The 20700-nt window shown below is 41.3% G+C and overlaps 1 protein-coding gene and 1 pseudogene across 7 annotated transcripts in view; both read left to right on the top strand.

Annotated features, from left to right (window-relative positions):
- The window catches only part of AMN1 (antagonist of mitotic exit network 1 homolog), a 67028-nt gene that overhangs the window by 1656 nt on the left and 44672 nt on the right, over positions 1-20700 (top strand). Inside the window, exons 2-4 of one of the 7 annotated variants that reach the window (XM_017848948.1) lie at positions 14101-14167; positions 17848-18029; positions 19236-19368. In XM_017848948.1, coding sequence (XP_017704437.1) covers positions 19252-19368 — 117 coding nt within the window. In that variant the 5' untranslated portion in view covers positions 14101-14167; positions 17848-18029; positions 19236-19251. Of the gene's footprint in view, positions 1-4006; positions 4174-9444; positions 9584-14100; positions 14168-17847; positions 18030-19235; positions 19369-20700 lie in introns of those variants that run through there. The other 6 variants (XM_017848949.1, XM_017848950.1, XM_017848952.1 and 3 more) reach the window with 6 other exon arrangements.
- On the top strand, positions 13265-13706 carry LOC108513250 (stathmin pseudogene; annotated as a pseudogene).

Genomic DNA, 20700 nt, shown 5'->3' with positions numbered 1-20700 from the left:
CCCACCACCGCCCCCCGACCTCTGAAGAGGCCCCGCGTGTGTTTCTGTCCCTGGGTTCCTGATCTGTCGTTTCCTGGCTGAGGACAGCTGTGCAAAGTGGGTCTCTTGGCGGGCTTGCCCCTCCGAGACTCCGCTGCGCGTTGAGTGTCCATTCCTCAGTCAGCCTTGACAGCTCGGCTCCCCGGCTGTTCCTGGCAGTGGCCTCTCTCTTAGCAGCTATAAACCTTGGTAGAAAAAAATACAACACTAGATGAGGTTCTCAAAAGCTTCTAGCAGAATTCCACCCCGTAACTGGAATAAACAGTAGAGTTTATTACTCTACTGGGATAAACGTAGCACAGTGATTAAGAGCACGGATCCCTGGCTGAGATTGCTGGGTTCAGCCCCCGGCTCTGCCATTCACCGGCCACGTGACCATGGACGGGTAACGTAACCTCTCCCTGTGCCTGAGTTCCTTATCTATAAAATTTTTGTGATAATAGCACCCATCTCATGGAGTTATTCTGAGGGATAAATTTAACACATGTAAAACCCTTATAAGGATGCCAAGCAAAAAATAAACACCACTAAGTGTTATTATTATTTCCTGCCAGAAATTGTACTGGAAATTACAAGGGCAATTGCGTCTCTCCAGGAGCTTTCAGTCCGTTAATATTGCCATGTAAAAAATAGACATCTTAAGGATAAGGAAAACAAGCTCCTTAATCTACTGAAGGCTTTCTGAAACAATGGCATCTGAGATTTTACATTAAACTCAGGAGGCCGAGGTAGGAGAATTGTTCGAGCTCAGGAGTTTGAGACCAGCCTGGGCAATGTGGCAAAACCCCGCCTCTACTGAAGATACAAAAATTAGCTGGGCACGGTGATTCACGCCTGTAATCCCAGCACTTTGGGAGGCTGAGGCACTTGGGATCAGGAGAGTTGGAGACCAGCCTAGCCAACATGGCAAAACCACGGCATCTACTAAAAATACAAAAATTAGCCAGGAGTAGTGGGGGCGCCGGTAGTCCCAGCTATTCCGGAGGCTGAGGCAGGAGAATCGCCTGAACCCGGGAGGCAGAGGTTGCAGTGAGTTGAGATCACGCCATTGCACTCCAGCCTGGGCGACAGAGAAGACTCTCAAAAAAATAAAATAAGTAACTATAATATATGTAGAATAATATCACAAGCGGGAGAGTAACAAACTTTTGATATTTCTAATAAGGAAAAGAATAGAAGAAAGCTTTGTAAAGGGGGTTATTTTTGAAGATTGGTAGTATCTGACAGTTGCAAAACAAATGGGAGGAAGTGCATCCAAGAGAGTGAAATAAAGAGTAAAGGTTTGACAGGCAGGAAAGGAAGAAATATGAGAGAAGACCAGAAAGTAGCGCTCCAATGTGAATGGAAGATACAATATGAATAGCATAGCAGTGAGACATAAAGCCAAGTCATTGGGAGTAGAATCTTAGGGACCAGGATGAAATAAAAGCATTTCCTGTTTTAGTCATGGGGAGCTATCAAAGGTTTTAGAACTGTGCTGTGAGCAGAGAGAGATTTGAATTAGGCAGAAGTTGGAAACAGGGAGACACTTAGGAGACTGTTACAAAATCTTAAGAAGTGGAGAGCCCAAACCAGGAGACGTGAAGATGTTCTTTGCAAAATTGTTTCTGGTGGCATGGAGGTGGAATGGGAGAGGTACCACGGAATATTATGCAGCTGGTAGAAAAGCAGAGGGTAGGGCAGGCATGGTGGCTCACACCTGTAATCCCAACACTTTGGGAGGCTGAGGAGGGTGGATTGCTTGAGACCAGGAGTTCGAGACCAGCCTAGGTAACATGGCAAAACCGTGTCTCTACCAAAAGTAAAAAGCCAATCTCATAACCTGGTCTCAAAATAAATAAATAAAAATGAAATTAAAAAAATGAAAGAAAAGCAAAGGGTAGATTCACATGGATGGAACTTTAAAACACAGTGCTTAGTGAAAAAAGAGGAAACAGACTAACAATGTTAAGAAAAATTATTCCGAACTTGGAGGTAAGACAAAGGGATGACCACGTGATCTTCATTGTCATGTTAGAGTGTGGTCCCTGTATAAAGGTCCATATTTGCCCTTAGAACCTAATTTTGTACCCTTCTGGGACAAAGTACAATCTGAGACTGGCAGTTGGTCAGCAAGCTATTTCTGGTTTGTAACAAAGAAGCTTGATCTGGACTAGTAATTAACTGTGTCACTAAGCACACTATTTAGTCCAGCTGATGAGGATTTCTCTATGAAGGAGACGGGGCTTGGTTTATGTTCTTACATAAACTCCTTGTCTCCTCACTGACCAGCACTTTAACACTGCCTTAGAGAATCTTTTGGATCTGGGACATGAATAATTTTGAATAGAGGGACCATTCAACTCTTAGCTGGGCGTCGTGGCTCACCCCTGTAATCCCAGCACTTTGGGAGGCCAAGGCAGGTGGATCACCTGAGGTTGTAAGTTCGAGACCAGCCCGACCAACATGGAGAAACCCTGTCTCTACAAAAAATACAAAATTAGCTGGGCGTGGTGGCACATGCCTGTAATCCCAGCTCCTCGGGAGGCTGAGGTGGGAGAATCACTTGAACCCTGGAGGCAGAGGTTGTGGTGAGCCGAGATTGCGCCATTGCACTCCAGTTTGGGCAACAAGAGCCAAACTCTGTCTCAAAAAAAAAGAAAAAAGAAATTACTCTGTTAGTTTTTAGGTTCATTGACAGGTAGAATGGGGATTAGACTATTACGGAGAAAGAAGTGTCTTATGGGGAAAGTGAATCAGAATATCCCGTAGAAATATCAAGCAGGCAGTTAGAATATAATTTTGAATCTGAAAGAGAGATCAAGGATTAGGCTGGGCGCAGTGGCTCATGCCTGTAATCCCAGCACTTTGGGAGGCCAAGGCAGGCAAATCACTTGAGCTCAGGAGTTTGAGACCAGCCTGGCCAATATGGTGAAACCCTGTCTCTACCAAAAATGCAAAAAAAAAAATTAACTGGGCATGGCAATGCACACCTGTATTCCCAGTTACTTGGGAGGCTGAGGCAGGAGACTTGCTTGAAACCGGGAGGCAGAGGCTACAGTGAGCCAAGATGGTGCTACTGCACTTCAGCCTGGGCAACAGAGTGAGACTCTGTCTCTAAATAAATAAATAAAATGAAGAGAGGTCAAGGATTGTAACTAAGATTGGGGATAAAACTTTGTAGATGATAGGAAGCCATGGTTAAGTTTAAGAGAGGGGCTATAGAGAGAAAAAAAGAAAGTCAAGGACAAAATTTTATGTAACACATTAGAACCAGCGCGTGTTGCCAAAACTCTTTTATTTGTTAGATCAAGTCACCATATGATGAATTGACCAAATAGCAATAGGTTGTTTCTTTTAAGTACAAAACGTAGAGCAACTAATATTGTATGGGATATCCGCCCGTCTCCCCAATTGTTTTACAGCTTTTAAAGATTTTAAGTTTTAGCTGACTTCTTTTCATTTTGTCTTGAGAAATGAGACTGCCTGTGCCAACTGTTGGGCCTGAGAATCAACACCACTTATGTCAACATAACTTTCTGCTCTAGGAAATTTTTGCAAATCAGTTTATCTAAATAAACAGCTATCAGGACAAACATTCTGATTTTTAGGACAAACATTATGTTTATCTGTACAGATTGCTCAAGGCTGCTTCTTGTGTCCATCAGTTTTAAACTACTAAGTCACAAACTTTGCCTAATCCTTACCCATTCGCCACTGTGGGGGAAGAAACACCCACTTAAACTGGTGGAGTTTATATCCCAGAACCCTATGTATACTCCTGCCCAACCTTCCCCTGTTGAAATACTACCCAAACCGTGTCAAGGTGATCTCCATTGCTATAGTAAATTTGGTACATGATTTGACGAATTTAATAAATCTGTTTGACCAGCAGGGTTTCTGGATGGGCTTTATGGCCATTTAATAGTCCTCCCAGAATTTTAAAATCTATTTGATTTGTTTCTGTCCCAACTCCCTGCTATTGTAGCCGGAGGGAACTGGAGCAGAAAGAGGAAACCATTTACTTTGGGAAACACATGGTACAGCCTCTGCACTGCTGAGCTCCAAGAAGAGCATACTAAAGGGCTAAGATGAAAAAGACTTGAGAGGAAAAAGGTGGTGGTGGAGGGCAGAGAGCCATGTTGTGGGAAAAAGGTAATATATTGAAATATGCCTGAAATCTGCATAAAGCAAAATATAGTAGTCTCTCCTTATCTGCTGTTTTGTTTCGGCAGTTTCAGGTACCATGAAACTGCCAACCATGGTAAAAATATATATATATATGTTAAATGGAAAATTCTGGAAAGAAACAATTCATAAATTTTAAACTGTGCACCATTCTGAATAGCAAGATGAAATCTCACACCATCCTGCCCTGTCTGCGAGGATGTGAATTCTGCCTTTGTTCAGTATATCCATGCTGTCCATTTAGTAGCCTTCTTGGTTATCAAAGCTATTGTCGCAGGGCTATTGCATTCACATAACCCTGATATTACTTAGTAATTGCACCAGAGCACAAGAGTACTGATGTACATGTATTTTTTTATTTTTCCACCCAATCCCTATAGATACTGTTATAACTGTTCTATTTTATTATTGTTGTTGTTCATCTCTTACTGTGCCTAATTTATATATTAAACTTTATCATAGGTATGTATGCATAGTAAATGCAGGGTGTATATAGGATTTAGGATTCAGTACTATCCATGATTTCAGGTGTCCACTGGGAGTCTTAGAATATATTTCCCATGGATAAGGGGGATCTGCTATATAACAGGAGTGATTGTCAGTCACTTCAAATGCTTTGCTTTTCTCTAATCCTCTACTCACAGAGGTCACATGCAAGAGGAACAAGAGCATTTTTACAAAGTTTATGCGGACTTACCTTATTTCCCCCCTTGACTGGCGTGGGTCACTGTAGGGGTACTTGGTGAGCAGTGTCCTCAACCAAGTGGTAGTTATCTTTATTATCTAGGGCAGGAGTTGGTAAACTTTCTGTGAAGAGCCAGACAGTAATATTTTTAGCTTTGTGGGCTACACATCCTCTGACACAGTTACTCAGCTCTGCCATTGTAGAACACAAGCAGCCACAGACAACACATAAAGAAATGGCAGCAGCCTGAGGATGATAAGTGGTGTGAAATATCTGTTGAATACCTTGACTATCGGCTCATTGTTGAGCAACCTTTGCAGTAAAAGACTTATCATTGTCAGAGTGAAAGTGGTCTTTTTTGGGAGGCCGAGGCGGGTGGATCACGAGGTCAGGAGATCGAGACCATCCTGGCTAACATGGTGAAACCCCATCTCTACTAAAATACAAAAAATTAGCCGGGCATGGTGGCGGGCGCCTGTAGTCCCAGCTCCTTGGGAGGCTGAGGCAGGAGAATGGCGTGAACCCAGGAGGCGGAGCTTTCAGTGAGCTGAGATCGCAGTGATCTGGAAAACCAAAAACATAACACACTTTGATCAGTGTGGCTGGAGTTGGTTGATCGGACTGAAACAATGAAACCATAACCTGAAAAAATGTCAACAACTGTAACACATAGCCCCACAGGCTGTAACTGTAACAGTAGCCCCAGAGGTGGTGTGTGTGTGTGTATGTGTGTGTGTGTGAGAGAGAGAGAAAGGCTGTGTTCCAGTAAAAGTTGATTTCTTTCTTTTTTTTTTTTTGAGATGGGGTCTCACTCTGTTGCCCAGGCTGGAGTGCAGTGGCTCGATCTCAGCTCACTGCAACTTCTGCCTCCCAGGTTCAAGTGATTCTCCTGCTTCAACCTCCCAAGTAGCTGGGATTACAGGCATGCACCACCATGCCTGGCTAACTTTTTGTATTTTTAGTAGAGACAGGCTCTCACCAGCTTGGCCGGCCTGGTCTCGAGCTCCTGACTTCCGGTGATCTGCCCGCCTCAGCCTCCTAAAGTGCTGGGATTACAGGCATGAGCCACCATGCCAGGCATAAAACTTGATTTCTAAAAATCAGCAACTAGCCAGGTTTGTCCCACAAGTCATAGTTTGCTGACCCCTTATCCAGGTTTCAGTACAACAAGAGAATCCAGGTGGCTGAACCAGAATTAAGTTTGAATTTCCTAAGTTCCCTTTTGCCAGACTGCCACCCAGAGAGTGTACCAACCAGGCTGGCTTGAAGTCGTCGTTCGGAGAAAGAAAGCTGCATATCATGCCCAGGAATTGTCAGAGTGGAATCCCAGAATTTCAGACTAAGTCTAGCAAACCTTCCCCTTTTCATCCTGATCATTATATAGGAGGTGGCTAGGAGACTATGAACCCTTTCGGGGTACATTTTTTGTGACCAAACTACCTTTCTAAGATGCATGGACCAGGAGAGTGTGAAGAAGGTAGAGTCAGAAATTTCTTTTAGTGGATTTTTTAAAAGTCTGTTTTACTTCTTGTTGGAGCCAACAGCCTGAGGATGATAAGAGGTGTGAAATATCCATTGAATACCTTGACTGTTGGCTCATTTTTGAGCAACCTCTGCGCAGTAAAAGACGTATCATTGTCAGAGTGAAAGTGGTCTGGAAAACCAAAAGCACAACACATTTTGATCAGTGTGACTAGAGTTGGTTGAACAGACTGGAACAATGAAACCATAACTCGAAAAAATGTCAACAACTGTAACACATTAACATTAGCCCCGTGTGTGTGTGTGTGTGTGTGTGTGTGTGTGTGTGTGTGAGTGAAAGGCCTGATATAGTCAACTTGCCAGAAGAGGGACCACACCCCATGCAATATGGCTTATTTCACTGAGACAAAACAGGCTGACTTTTGAAAGGAAGCACAAGACCAACATGCAATGGTAGTGTCAGACACATGTAATCTTTACTTTGTTCCCAGGCCATGATGGCAGATGTTGCTATGTGCAGTGTGTTGTTGCAGTGTGCAGACTGCTGATCCTGGCAGCAGTGGCAGCAGTCTGGATGGTGTATACTTGATTAGCAGTGTCACTGCAGTCCATTCCATTGGAGAGTGAGCCACTGCCACGGACATCTGTCTGATTCTCAGCTGTGATTTGTTTTCACAGTTCACAGTGCTAAAGAGGAGTGTCTGTAATCCGCTAGTTTGTTTTCTTCCAAGTGGCAGACCAGGTAACATTGTCAACAGCCCAAGAGTCAGTAAAAATATAATATGCCTTGACCAAGGGGGTGTTGTTTGTTGACTAAGATAGATATTGGCAAACTTCGTAGGCTCCACCTACAGTGTCACTTTAGCCTCCCTTCCCCACTGAGGACTTTACCCAGACCGCATCAGTTGCATTTGGTTGCCTTTTTCCCCTAAGGGATCAGAGACCAAGGAGCTTAATGTGTGCCCAAGTGACGAATTATAGCAACAGCCAACAGGAGACTGCTGTTCACCAGCTGAAAGTGTAGGGAATGCAGAGTGGCGGGGAGGCTGGCTCACAGGGAATGCTGAGGGCGGTAAGGATGATATTTCCCTCTTGCTGTCCACTCTTGTATTGATGTCACCCCAGTATTGATGCCTGAGCATCAGATACTCAGCTTCCTCCCCTGGGTACTTCCCACTGAGCATCCAAGCCCAGAAGTCCTTCTCTTTCTGCCCCAGTGGAAACCACTACATTTTACTCCACAGTCCTTGATAATTTTGGCCACTCGTATGCCCAGCACCCCATCAACCTCACCAATCAAATCAGACTGTGACAGAAGCCAGATATATAAGCAGCTGGCTTTGCGCTGTTAGGCAAGGCTCTGCATTCACTTTTGATTTGAGACACTGCTCACCTGTGGCTCAACCAAATAAACAAGGCTGGTCTCAAACTCCTGGACTCAAGAGATATTCCCACTTTGGCTTACAAAGTGCTGGGATTATAGATGTGAGCCACTACACTTGGCCTACAATTCTGCTACAATTTGACTTCTAAGTATATACTCAATTGAATTGAAACTGGGTACTCAAATACTTGTACATGAGTGTTCATAGCAGCATTATTCACATTAGCCAAATGGTGGGAAAACCCAGACAGATGTCCATCAATTGATGAATCAATAAACAAAATGTGGTATATTTGTATAGTTGAATGTTATTCAGCTGTAAAAAGGAATGAAATACTGATACATACCACAGTGTGGATGAACCTTGAAAACATGATGTTAATTGGAGGAAGCTAGACACAGAGGCCACATACTGTATAAATCCAGATAAATCAGTAGTGACAGGAAGCAAATTAGTAGTTCTGAGGTATTACAAAAAGGAAGAATGGGGACTGACTTTTTTTTTTGAGACAGAGTTTCACTCTTGTTGTTCAGGCTGATGTGCAGTGGCACAATCTCAGCTTACTGAAACCTCCTCCTCCATGGTTCAAGTGATTTTCCTGCCTCAGCCTCCCAAGTAGCTGGGATTACAGATGCCTGCCACCGCACCTGGCTAATTTTGTATTTTTAGTAGAGATGGGGTTACACCATGTTGGTCAGGCTGGTCTCAAACTCCTGACCTCAGATGATCCACCTGCCTCAGCCTCCCAAAGTACTGGGATTCCAGGTGGGAGCCACCACACCTGGCTGGGACTGACTTCTTAATAGAGATAAGTTTTCTTTTGGGCTGGTGAAAATGTTTTAGAACTAGATACAGGTGGTAGTTGCACAACATTGTAAATGTACAAAATGCCACTGAAGTGCACACTGTAAAATGATTAATTTCATATTATCTGACCTTCATCTCAACTTTTTAAAAGAAAGAAGTAAAGCAATGTATGTTGACAATGTCAAATGACAACAGACTGGAAAAATTAAATGTAGTATATTCACACAATGAAATACATGTATACACACATACATGTATCATCTATATATTATAGCATATATTGAGAACCAGATGAACTGTGGCCACATGCAACCACTTGAATAAATTGCACAAACATAAGGTTCCATTGTATAACTATATTGTAATTCATTCTGTTTACTGTGGATGGTAATTTGAGTTGTTTTTAGTTTTCTCTGTTACAAACCATGCTGCTGTGAGTTTTGTTGTCTACATCTTCTGACTCAAAAGTGCAAGGTTTTCTAGGGTTGATACCTACAACCAGAATTGCTAGATCTTAGGATCTATACATCTTTAGCTTTACAAGATAAGGCCAAACAGTTTTCCAAGATGCTTGTACCAAATTACATGCCTACTGTCAATGTTTGAGAGTTCCTGTTGACTACCATCTTGACCAACATTTGATGTTCTCCATACCTTTCTGACGTCTTTGAAGTCTCTAAAGAGATAAGGCGGCTTGAAAAAATGCTACATAAGTTCTTAAAATCACTAGATCTACAGTGAGCAATACAAATAACATTTTATGTTACACAACAAATATAATAATTGTATATAATTGTATATATTTTTACTTACCTAACAAAATGTCCAGCCTTTTCTCTACATTTTGAAATTTCTGAAAATTTGCATTTCTGATCCTACTGATGCTCAGGAAAGATTTTATATCATTAAAAAGAAATTGGGAGGTCACTTCCAAGATGGCTAAATAGGAACAGCTCCAGTCTACAGCTCCCAGCAGGATCGACGCAGAAGATGGGCAATTTCTGCATTTCCAACTGAGGTATCTGGTTCATCTCACTGGGACTGGTTGAATAGTGGGTGCAGCCCACGGAGGGCGAGTTGAAGCAGGGTGGGGCGTCACCTCACCTGGGTGCAAGAGGTCAGGGGATTTCCCTTTCCTAGCCAAGGGAAGCTGTGAGTGACTGTACCTGGAGGAACGGTACACTGCTGCCCAAATACTGCGCTTTTCCCATGTTCTTCCCAATCGGCAGACCAGGAGATTGCCTCCTGTGCCTGACTGAGCAGGTCCCATGCCCATGGAGCCTTGCTCACTGCTAGCGCAGCAGTTTGAGATCAACCTGGGATGTGGCAGCTTGGTGCAGGGAGGGGTGTCTGCCATTGCTGAGGCTTGTATAGGCCGTTCTATGCTCACAGTGTAAACAAAGTGGCAGGGAAGCTCAAACTGGGCGGAGCCCACCACAACTCAGCAAGGCCTACTGCCTCTCTAGATTCCACCTCTGGGGGCAGGGCATATCTGAACAAAAGGCAGCAGACAGCTTCTATAGACTGAAACGTCCCTGCCTGACAGCTCTAAAGAGAGCAGTGGTTCTGCCAGCACAGCGTTTGAGCTCCGATAATGGACAGATTGCCTCCTCAAGTGGGTCCCTGACCCCCGTGTAGCCTGACTGGGAGATACCTCCCAGTAGGGGCCGACAGACAGCTCATACAGGCAGGTGCCTCTCTGGAACAAAGCTTCCAGAGGAAGGACCCGGCAGCAATATTTGCTGTTCTGCAGCCTCCGCTGGTGATACCCAGGCAAAAAGGGTCTGCAGTGGACCTCCAGCAAACTCCAACAGACCTGCAACTGAGGGGCCTGTTAGAAGGAAAACTAACAAACAGAAAGGAATAGCATCAACATCAGCAAAAGGACATCCACACCAAAACCCCATCTGTAGGTCACCAACATCAAAGACCAAAGGTAGATAAAACCACAAAGATGGGGAGAAACTAGAGCAGAAAGCCTGAAAATTCCAAAAATCAGGACACCTCTTCTCCAAAGGAACACAACTCCCTGCCAGCAAGGGAACAAAACTGGATGGAGAATGAGTTTGACGAGTTGACAGAAGTAGACTTCAGAGGGTCAGTAATAACAAACTTCTCTGAGCTAAAGAAGCATGTTCTAACCCAGTGCAAGGAAGCTAAGAACCTTGATAAAAGGTTACAGGAATTGCTAACTAAAATAACCAGTTTAGAGAAGAACATAAATGACCTGATGGAGCTGAAAAACACAGCATGAGAACTTCAGGAAGCATATACAATATCAATAGCCAAATTGATCAAGCAGAAGAAAGGATAGCAGAGATTGAAGATCAACTTACTGAAATAAGGTGCGGAGACAAGATTAGAGAAAAAATAATGAAAATGAACAAAGCCTTCAAGAAATATGGGACTATGAAAAGACCAAACCTATGATTGATTGGTGTACCTGAAAGTGATGGAGAGAATGGAACCGCGTTGGAAAATACACTTCAGGATATGATCCAGGAGAACTTCCCCAACCTAGCAAGACAGGTCAGCATTCGAATTCAGGTTGAACAATGAGAGTACATGCACACAGGGAGGGGAACATCACACACCGGAGCCTGTCGGGGGGTTGGGGGCAAGGGGAGGGAAAGCATGAGGACAAATACCCAATGCATGCAGGGCTTAAAACCTAGATGACAGGTTGATAGGGGCAGCAAGCCACCATGGCACATGTATACCTGTGTAACAAACCTGAACGTTCTGTACATGTATCTCAGAACTTAAAGTAAAAAAAAAAGTTAACTATAAATCTTAGTTACCAAGAAATCCCAGTTTCTGATACTGCCTCTTGTGAGTTAAATTAGACAGTCTGTAGACAGATTAGAAGGTACCACAGTAGTCTTGAATTAAAACAAGTTTAAAGTAGCTTGACACTAGAGAAGAATTTATTTAATCTTTCTTCATAAAGAATGTGTTCATCCAGGAATACTATTTGACCCAGCAATCCCATTACTGGGTATATCCCAAAGGAATATAAATGATTCTATTACAATGAATGTTTGTTTATTGCATACATATGTTTATTGCAGCACTGTTCACAATAGCAAAGACATGGAACCAACTCAAATGCTCATCAACGATAGACTGGATAAAGACAATGTGGTACATATACACCATGGAATACTATGCAGCCATAAAAATAAATGAAATCATGTCCTTTGCAGGGACATGGATGAAGCTGGAAGACATCATCCTCAGCAAACTAACACAGGAACAGAAAACCAAACACCACATGTCATAAGTGGGAGCTGAATGATGAGAACACATGGACACAGGGAGGGGAACAACACACACCAGGGCCTGTAGTGGTGGGGAGCAAGGGGAGGGATCACATCAGGACAAATAGATAATGCATGTGGGGCTTTAATACCTAGATGAATATCCTGGAACTTAAAGTAAAATAAAAATGTAAATAAAAAATCAATTCCTGGTGGTTTGTAAGTTGAAAAGTAAAAGCGAGACAATAAACTTAGTGAATTCTTCCAGAAGAAAACATCGGAGAATATCTTCATGAACTTAGGACAGGGAAAGTTTATAAACAGGACAAAAAATCACCTGCTGTAATGGAAAATACTGATAAATTGGACTATATTAGAATGTACTTCTTTCAGCAAAAGACATGATTAAGAAAGTAGAAAGGCAGTCCACAGAATGGGGGAATATATTTGCAACATATATAACAAACAGAAGGTTCATATCCAGCATAAACAGGAATTCCTATATATCAGTAAGAAACATAGTTAACCCAAAATGAAAGAGGGCAAAATACTTGAGTAGATACTCCACAAAAGAGGATATCCAACCAGACAATAAAAAGATGAATGTGTTCCCATATTAATCAGAGATTGCAATTTAAAGCCACATTGCATTGCTATTATATACTCACTAAAATGACTAAAATTTAAAAGATTAACAATGCCAAATGTTGGCAAGGATATGGACCACAAGCATGCTCATTCACCAATGGTAGGATTGTGACTGGGTACAACCACTTTGAAAAACTGGCATTAAGCTAAACATATGACTACCCTATGAGCCAGCAGTTCCACTACTAGATATATATACTCAGTTGAAACACAGATACGTGTGTACCGAAAGACATGTCTAAGAATATTCATATTGGTATTATTCATAATAGTAAAGAGTTACAAACAACCCAACTATATATTCACTGTAGAATAAATTGGTCAAACAACAGAATATTATACATTAGTGAAAATGGACATGAACAACATGAAAATGAAAATGAATAATCCATAGCTACATACAACAACGCAGATAAATTTCGCAAACATAATGTTAAGCAAAAGAAACCAAGGAAACATGATGGAGCAATACCGAAATCAAACAGAATAGTCTCTAAAGTGAAAAACATGAATACAGATAAAGAGAGACATTACTTAATGATAAAAGGAATATTCCACAAGAAAATATCATGAATTTGCAACTAACACCAGTCTTACAAAAAGGAAACCTGTCGTGTAGTTTAGTCAAATTTAGTCACGTTAGGAAACTTAATAAACTTAATATACTACTCTTACATTTTATAAATATAGCAAACAGCTCAGAGTGTGGTCAGGTGGCTCGGCGCACAGGGTTTTCCTTATCCCAGTGGATTTTGTAGAATACACTGCCAGTCTCTTGTCTTTTATTCATCATGGCTTCTGATTTCCAAGTGAAAGCACTAGAGAAGTGTGCCTCAGGCCAGGCTTTTGAGCTGATTGATTCTCAGACCCCATCAAAAGAATCCATCCCAAAGTTCCTCATTTCCCCTCCAAAGAAGAAAGATCTTTCCCTGGAGGAAATTCAGAATAAATCAGAAGCTTCAGAATAAAGACCCAAGCCTTGCGAAGCTGAGGTCTTGAAGCAGCTTGGTGAAAAATGAGAGCAGGAGAAAGAAGTGCTTCAGAAATCAGTAGAAGAACAGCTTCAGTAAAACAGCAGAAAAGAAACTGACCCACAAAATGGAAGCTAACAAAGACAACAGGAAGGCGCAAATGACTAACACTGGAGTGTTTGCAGAGAAAGATAAGCACATTGAAGAAATGCAGAAGAGCAAAGAATCCAGAGATCCTGGTGATGAGGCTGAAGCTGACTAATTTGTTCTGAGAACTGACTTTCTCCCCGCTTTTCTTCCTAAATATCCATACTACACTGGCCAGGGTCATTTTATTTTTTGCTCCTGACAAATATTCTAGAAGCTGATACAGGGCTAGATAGGTAGATCCAGACTGTGCGATATTGTTTTAGGAGCTAAAGGGAAGAAACTGGAAGAGTTTTACTCTTTTTCTAAAATGTTGGTCTTTCTAACATAGCTATTTTTCTTGTTGCATCTTTACTACTTCAGTACCCTTGGTGTACTGGGTTAATGGCTAGTACTGTACTGGCTTTGTGAAACATATTTGTGAAAAGAGTATGTAGTGGCTTCTTTGAACTGTTCGATACTGAATATTTGTTCATTTTTTAATCCCAATTCTGTCCTAATTTTACCAGATGCTACTGGACTTGAATGATTAATAAAATTGCACAATGTTGGTGGCAGTGACTTCTTTCTACTCAGGTAATAAGTTAACAAGATCCTCCTAGTTTATATGTGTTCCAGGTAGAGCTTTTAGGTCAATGGAAATAACCAGCACACACATTACTGCAAAGTCTCTGCTTCTGAGTTTCTTGCTCCAGAGTTGTTTATATTGTCTGCTTCTACAATCATTGCTTTGTTTCAATGCCTGGACTCTGATCAGCTGTTGCTATATTCTTTCAAATGTTTATTTGCAAACAATCTTTTTTGTTCTGTGTTCCTATTTAAAAAGCAGATTAAGGCTGAGCGCAGGGCTCATGCATGTAATACCAGCTGTTTGGGAGGCCAAGGCAGGAGGCTCACTTCAGCCCAGGAGTTCAAGACCAGCCTGGGCAACATATTGAGACCCCATCGCTACAAAAAATACAGAAAATTAGCTGATTGTGGTAGTGCATGCCTGTAGTCCCAACTACTTGGGAGGCTGAGGTAAGAGGATCACTTGAGCCTTGGAGGTTGAGGCTGCAGTGAGTTGTGATTGTGCCACTGCGCTCCAGCCTGGGCAACAGAGTGAGACCTTGTCTCAAGATACATAAATAAAAATTTTAAAGGCAGATTAAAAGCACAAATGGTATTTCTAGAGAACAATTTAGAGGGAATCTTAAGATCCTAGTTGGAGATATCTGGTGGTTTGCTTGCTTTATGTTACAGGTGGAGGTGTATTCTAATACTTTCCTGCCATAGAAGCTATAATTTGAGAATTGGAAATTTTTTTGGCCTTTTTTCTTTACCCTTGACTCATAGTACAGCTTTGAGAGAATTGTAATATTAAAAAAGCTTTCTGTGCTGCTGTAGCAACTCCTGTGAAATGATTTAAGGGAACTTTATTTATATTTTAAAAACCAATTATTTATTTATAGATATATATAAGTATTAAAAGTATAATTAAATAATGGACAGGAACTATTTTAAAACTTTATGTTAGTAATTGTCTCTACAAAGAGAGATACATAGAGTAAACCAGGCAAGTATGCAAAAGGAGCTTTAATTTTATCTGAAATTTTTTTTTTTCTTTTTTTGAGACAAGGTCTAGCTCTCTCACCCAGGCTGGAGTGCAATGGCAGAATCACAGCTTACTGCAGCCTCACCTTACTGCAGCCTCACCTCCTGGGCTCAATCCTCCCACCTCAGCACCCCCTGACCCCAGGTAGCTGGGACTACAAGTGAACGCCACTACACCCAGCTAATTTTTGTGTTATTTGTAAAATGAGACAGCGTTTTGCCATGTTGCCCAGGTTGGTCTTGAATTCCTGGGCTCAAGTGAGCCTCCTGCCTCTGTCTCCCAAAGTTGGGATTATAGCCATAAGCCACCATGCTCAATCTTAATCAGAAATGTTTTATATCTTGAGATATCTGACACAAATATGATAAAAGAGTAACAAAATTCTAGGTTTGGGGTACATAGATGTATATCATCCTGTTTTATATTTCTGTGTTTTTGAAATTTTTTATTATAAAACAACAAGGAAAACTTGCAGAAGTGAAAGGAAAACTTGATTTTAAATTACAAATATAAACTAGAAATTCCACATATTTAGTAGAAAAATAAGAATATAGTAGAATTAGATAATACTGTAAATAAACATATATACATTAAACATATTTATGTGCAAACACATATACATACATGGAGAGAGATACTTATACACACACACATATATATATAACAGAGAGAACATTACATCTCTCATGTAGATAATATACATCCTCTGAATATTTAGAGCATGTATTTGGCCACAACAAAGAGCTCTTACAAATTTGTCAAAAAGTAACAAAATGATCCTCAAAAAACTAAAAATGGAACTACTGTGTGACTCAGCAATTTCACCACTGGGTAAATATCCAAAATAAAATATATAAATATATAAAGGAGATATCTGCATTCTCATGTTTATTGCAGCACTATTTGTAATAACCAAAATATGGGCCGGGCATGGTGGCTCACGCCTGTAATCCCAGCACTTTGGGAGGCCGAGGTGGGCGGATCACGAGGTCAGGAGTTCGAAACCATCCTGGCCAACATGGTGAAACCCCGTCTCTACGAAGGACACAAAAATTAGCCAGGCATGGTGGCACGTGCCTGTAATCCCAGCTATTCAGGAGGCCGAGGCAGGAGAATTGCTTGAACCCCGGTAGCGGAGGTTGCAGTGAGCCAAGATCGCACCACTGCACTCCAGCCTGGCAACAGAGCAAGACTCCGTCTTGAAAAATAAAATAAAATAATAATGAAATCTTAGTAAAATGTGGTAAGCATGCCTCTAGAAGCTGAGGCAGGAGGATCTCTTGAGCCCAGGAGGTTAAGGCTGCAGTGAGCTGTGATTGCACCATTGCACCCCAACCTAGGCAACAGAGCAAGACCCTGTCTCAGGAGAGAAGGAGGTAGGGAAGGAGGGAGGAGAGAGGGAGGAAGGAAGGGAGGGAGGGAGGGAAGGAGGGAGGGAGAAAGTGAATGAATTCTGTCATATGCAGCAACATGGATGGAACTGGAGGTCATTTTGTTAAGTAAGCCAGACACAGAAAGACAAATGTCACATGTTCTCATTCATATGTGGGAGCTAAAAAAAAAGTGGATATCATGAAGATAGAGAGTAGATGGGTGGCTAACAGAGGCTGGGAAGGGTAGGGGATGGGGGCATAGAGAGAGGTTGATTAATGGGTATAAATACACAGATAAAATAAATAGTAGTGTTCGATAGATCAGTAGGGTGACTATAGTTAACAATAATCTATTATACACTTCAAAATGGTTAGAAGAGAATAATTTGAATGTTCCTAGCATAAACAAAAGATAAATATTTAAGATGATGGATAAACCAATTACCCTGATTTGATCTTTACACGTTATATGAATGTATCAAATTATCACATGTACCCTGAAAATATGTACATCTATTATGTATCGATTTTTAAAAATAACAAAACAGGCAAAGGATATGTATAGATTGTTTGTAGAAAAGCATATCCAGATAGCCAGCAAGCTCATGCAAGGATGTTAAGTTCACTGGCAATTAGAGAAATATGAGTTAAAGTAATAGTGAGACATCATTTTCACCTATTAGGCCTTCCAACATTTAAGAGTAGGTGATCTTGAAAACATAGTGCTGAGTGAAAAACTAAACAAATCTATGACAAGTCCCATGTTTATAAATTAGAAATGCATGCATACAACAAACACATTAAAAGAAAATATACAATGAAAGGATACACATTAAACATGAAAATGGTTTCCTAAGTGGGTGGGGAATGGGAGTGGGAAATGGAGATAACAAAGAAATGGAAAGAATAAATTAAAATAAATTAAATATAAAATAAGTAAATAGGGCCAGGCACAGTGGCTTACGCCTGTAATCCCAAGTCAGGAGTTCGAGACCATCCTGGCCAATATGGTGAAAACTTGTCTCTATTAAAAATACAAAAATTAGCCAGGTGTGGTGGCACACACCTATAGTCCCAGCTACTTGGGAGGCTGAGGCAGAGGAATTGCTTGAACCCGGGAGGCAGAGGTTGCAGTGAGCCGAGATCATGCCACTGTACTCCAGCCTGGGCAACAGAGCAAGACTCTGTCTCAAAAAATAAATAAACTAGCCATAATATCTACTTCTGGAAGGATGTAAAGGGAAGGGAGCTTTCTGACACTACTAATAGAAATATGAAATGTTTTCCAGACTTTCTGAAAAATAATCTGACAACATATCCTAGAAATAGTGGTAATGCTTGTCAGCATGCAAGTCACTAAATAGATCATCTGTACCGTGAAATATGATGTGGCCATTAAAGGAGAATCAGTACTGTGTTTGATGCCTTGAAGGGATTTCATAAGATACTGAATAAAAGACGGTGTAGAAAAGTAAGTGCACTGTGGTGCCATTTTAGGAGACATTGACCCCTCCCCCACACAAGCCTTTAAGTGTGTGTGTGTGTGTGTGTGTGTGTGTGTGTGTGTACACAAGAACAGAGAAAATAAGAAAGAATATATGCTGCATTGGTGTGGAGAGCTAAACTAATGGAGGGGGAAGGACAAGAGAGGAAACTGTGTAGGCAACCAAAAGAGGAAAAAGAAAACATTAAAATTGAGCTAAAAAATTAATCACAGTTATATGATCACATTCACTCATGAATGTAAAATTTTAAATATGTGAATTAATAAGATTTGTATTTGTTTGTTTAAAGTATGAGTTTTTCAGATGGTTGGAATTTCAGTCCACAGATAAGATATGTTGGTCATAAGATTCTTAGTTGTTGCCTGATAATTCTGCTTTCTGCCTGTACAACCCTGGCACAAAGTTTGATATCTCTGTGATTTGTAATATTTGCTGAATCTTTGTGATTATGGTTCTTTCTCTAGTGATTTCATTATCCACTCTTCAAGAAAAATAGTGAAAACAAGTTTGCTGGATTGACAGATAAAACTTCAATTAGTGGGTCCCAATATAATGCTTATTTAGGAGCATGTGTCTTAGAAATTAGACAGTTAGGAAAAACACTCTTATTGGTCATTTAAAATGCATTTTGGTAAATGAGGTATGCATAGAAAAAAACTGTAGAGGAAGAGCATCTTGTCCGTAATTTAACACAAACTAGGTTTTTGAAGCTAACAGAGCTAAAGTTGTAAATATAGTATTAATATAAAATGTATACACTTTTTTTTGAGACAGGATCTTGTTCTGTTGCCCAGGCTGGAGTGCAATGGCACAATCACAGCTCTCTTCTGTCTCGACCTTCTGGGACCAAGCGATCCTCCCACCTCAGCCTCCCAAGTAGCTGGGACTACGGGCCTACACCACCATGCTCAGCTAATTTTTGTATTTTTTTTTTTTTTTTTTTTGTAGAGACGGTTTCACCATGTTGCTCAGGCTGGTCTCGAACTCCTGAGCTCAAGCCATCCTTCTGCCTGGCCCTCCCAAGGTGTTGGGATTACAGGAGTGAGCCACCACACCCAGCCAAAATGTACACACTTTTATGAAAGGACTGGGTGCTAACAAATAGCGTTAAGACAAGTGTTAGGAATCAGTACAGGCCCAGTGTGATTTACTGTATTGTATTTGTATTTCAGATGCCTTTGGTGCTTCATGAAGAATATTTCCAGATATCTCACAGACATTAAGCCTTTGCCTCCCAACATAAAAGATAGACTGATTAAAATAATGAGCATGCAGGGACGGATAACAGATTCAAATATAAGTGAGGTAAGAATATGAATAACTGTAAAGCAAGCATATTATATTTTCTATAGATATGGTTTTAGATTTTTGGAACAATGGTATATGGTAAGACTGGTCATCGTTTTTTATTTTTTTATTTTTATTTTTTTGATACAGGGTCATGCTCCATTGCCCAGGCTGGAGTACAGTGGTGCAATCTCAGCTCACTGCAACCTCCGCTGCCTGGACTTAGGTGATCCCTCTTCAGCCTCCTGAGTAGATGGGACTATAGGTATGCACCACCATGCCTGGCTAATTTTTGCATTTTTTTGTAGAGACAGGGTTTCACCATGTTGCCCAGGCTGGTCTCAAACTCCTGAGCTCAAGTGATCCATCCGCCTTAGCCTCCCAAAGTGCTGGCATTACAGGTGTAAGCCACCACACCTGGCCTGCACTTTAGAATATTATAAAGTATAAGGGTTTTTTTTTCCTTCCAGATAACCAAAATGTCCATATGTAATTATCAGGGGAACCCGCCCCCAATATTTCAATATAGGTTCTTTCTATTTTCCCTAAGTGTCGGCCAGTCTGAGAAATAAAGAGAAAGAGTACAAAGAGAGGAATTTTACAGCTGAGCCACTGGGGGCGACATCACATGTCGGTAGGACCGGGATACCCACCTGAGCCGCAAAACCAAGTTTTTATTAAGGATTTCAAAAGGGGAGGGGTGTACGAACAGGGTCACATACGTTAAGGGGCAAAAAGCAGAGGAAAGATCACATGCTTCTGAGGAAACAGGACAAGGACAAAATCAGAACTCCTGATAAGGGTCTATGTTCAGCAGTACACATATTGTCTGGATAAACATCTTAACAGAAAACAGGGTTTGAGAGCAGAGAACTGGTCTGACCTCAAATTTACCAGGGCTGGGGTTTCCCAATCCTAGTAAGCCTGAGGGTACTGCAGGAGACCAGAGCATAGCTCAGCCCTTATCTCAACCACATAGGACAGACACTCCCAGAGCGTCCGTTTATAGACCTCCCCCCAGGAATGCAATTCTTCTCCTAGGGTCTTAATATTAATATTTCTTGCTAGGAAAAGGAATTTTAGTGATATCTCTCTTACTTGCACGTCCGTTTATGGGCTCTCTGCAAGAAGAAAAATATGGCTCTTTTTGCCTGACCCCACAGGCAGTCAGACCTTATGGTTGTCTTCCCTGTTCCCTAAAATCGCTGTTATTCTGTTCTTTTTCAAGGTGCACTGACTTCATGTTGTTCAAACACACATGTTTTACAATCAATTTGTATAGTTAATGCAATCATCTCAGTGGTCCTGAGGTGACGTACATCCTCACCTTATGAAGATAACAGGATTAAG

Source organism: Rhinopithecus bieti, unplaced genomic scaffold (genome assembly GCF_001698545.2).
Source record: "Rhinopithecus bieti isolate Rb0 unplaced genomic scaffold, ASM169854v2 scaffold_32393, whole genome shotgun sequence".
NCBI classification, from domain to species: Eukaryota; Metazoa; Chordata; class Mammalia; order Primates; family Cercopithecidae; genus Rhinopithecus; species Rhinopithecus bieti.
This window is presented reverse-complemented; position numbering and strand designations above follow the sequence as displayed.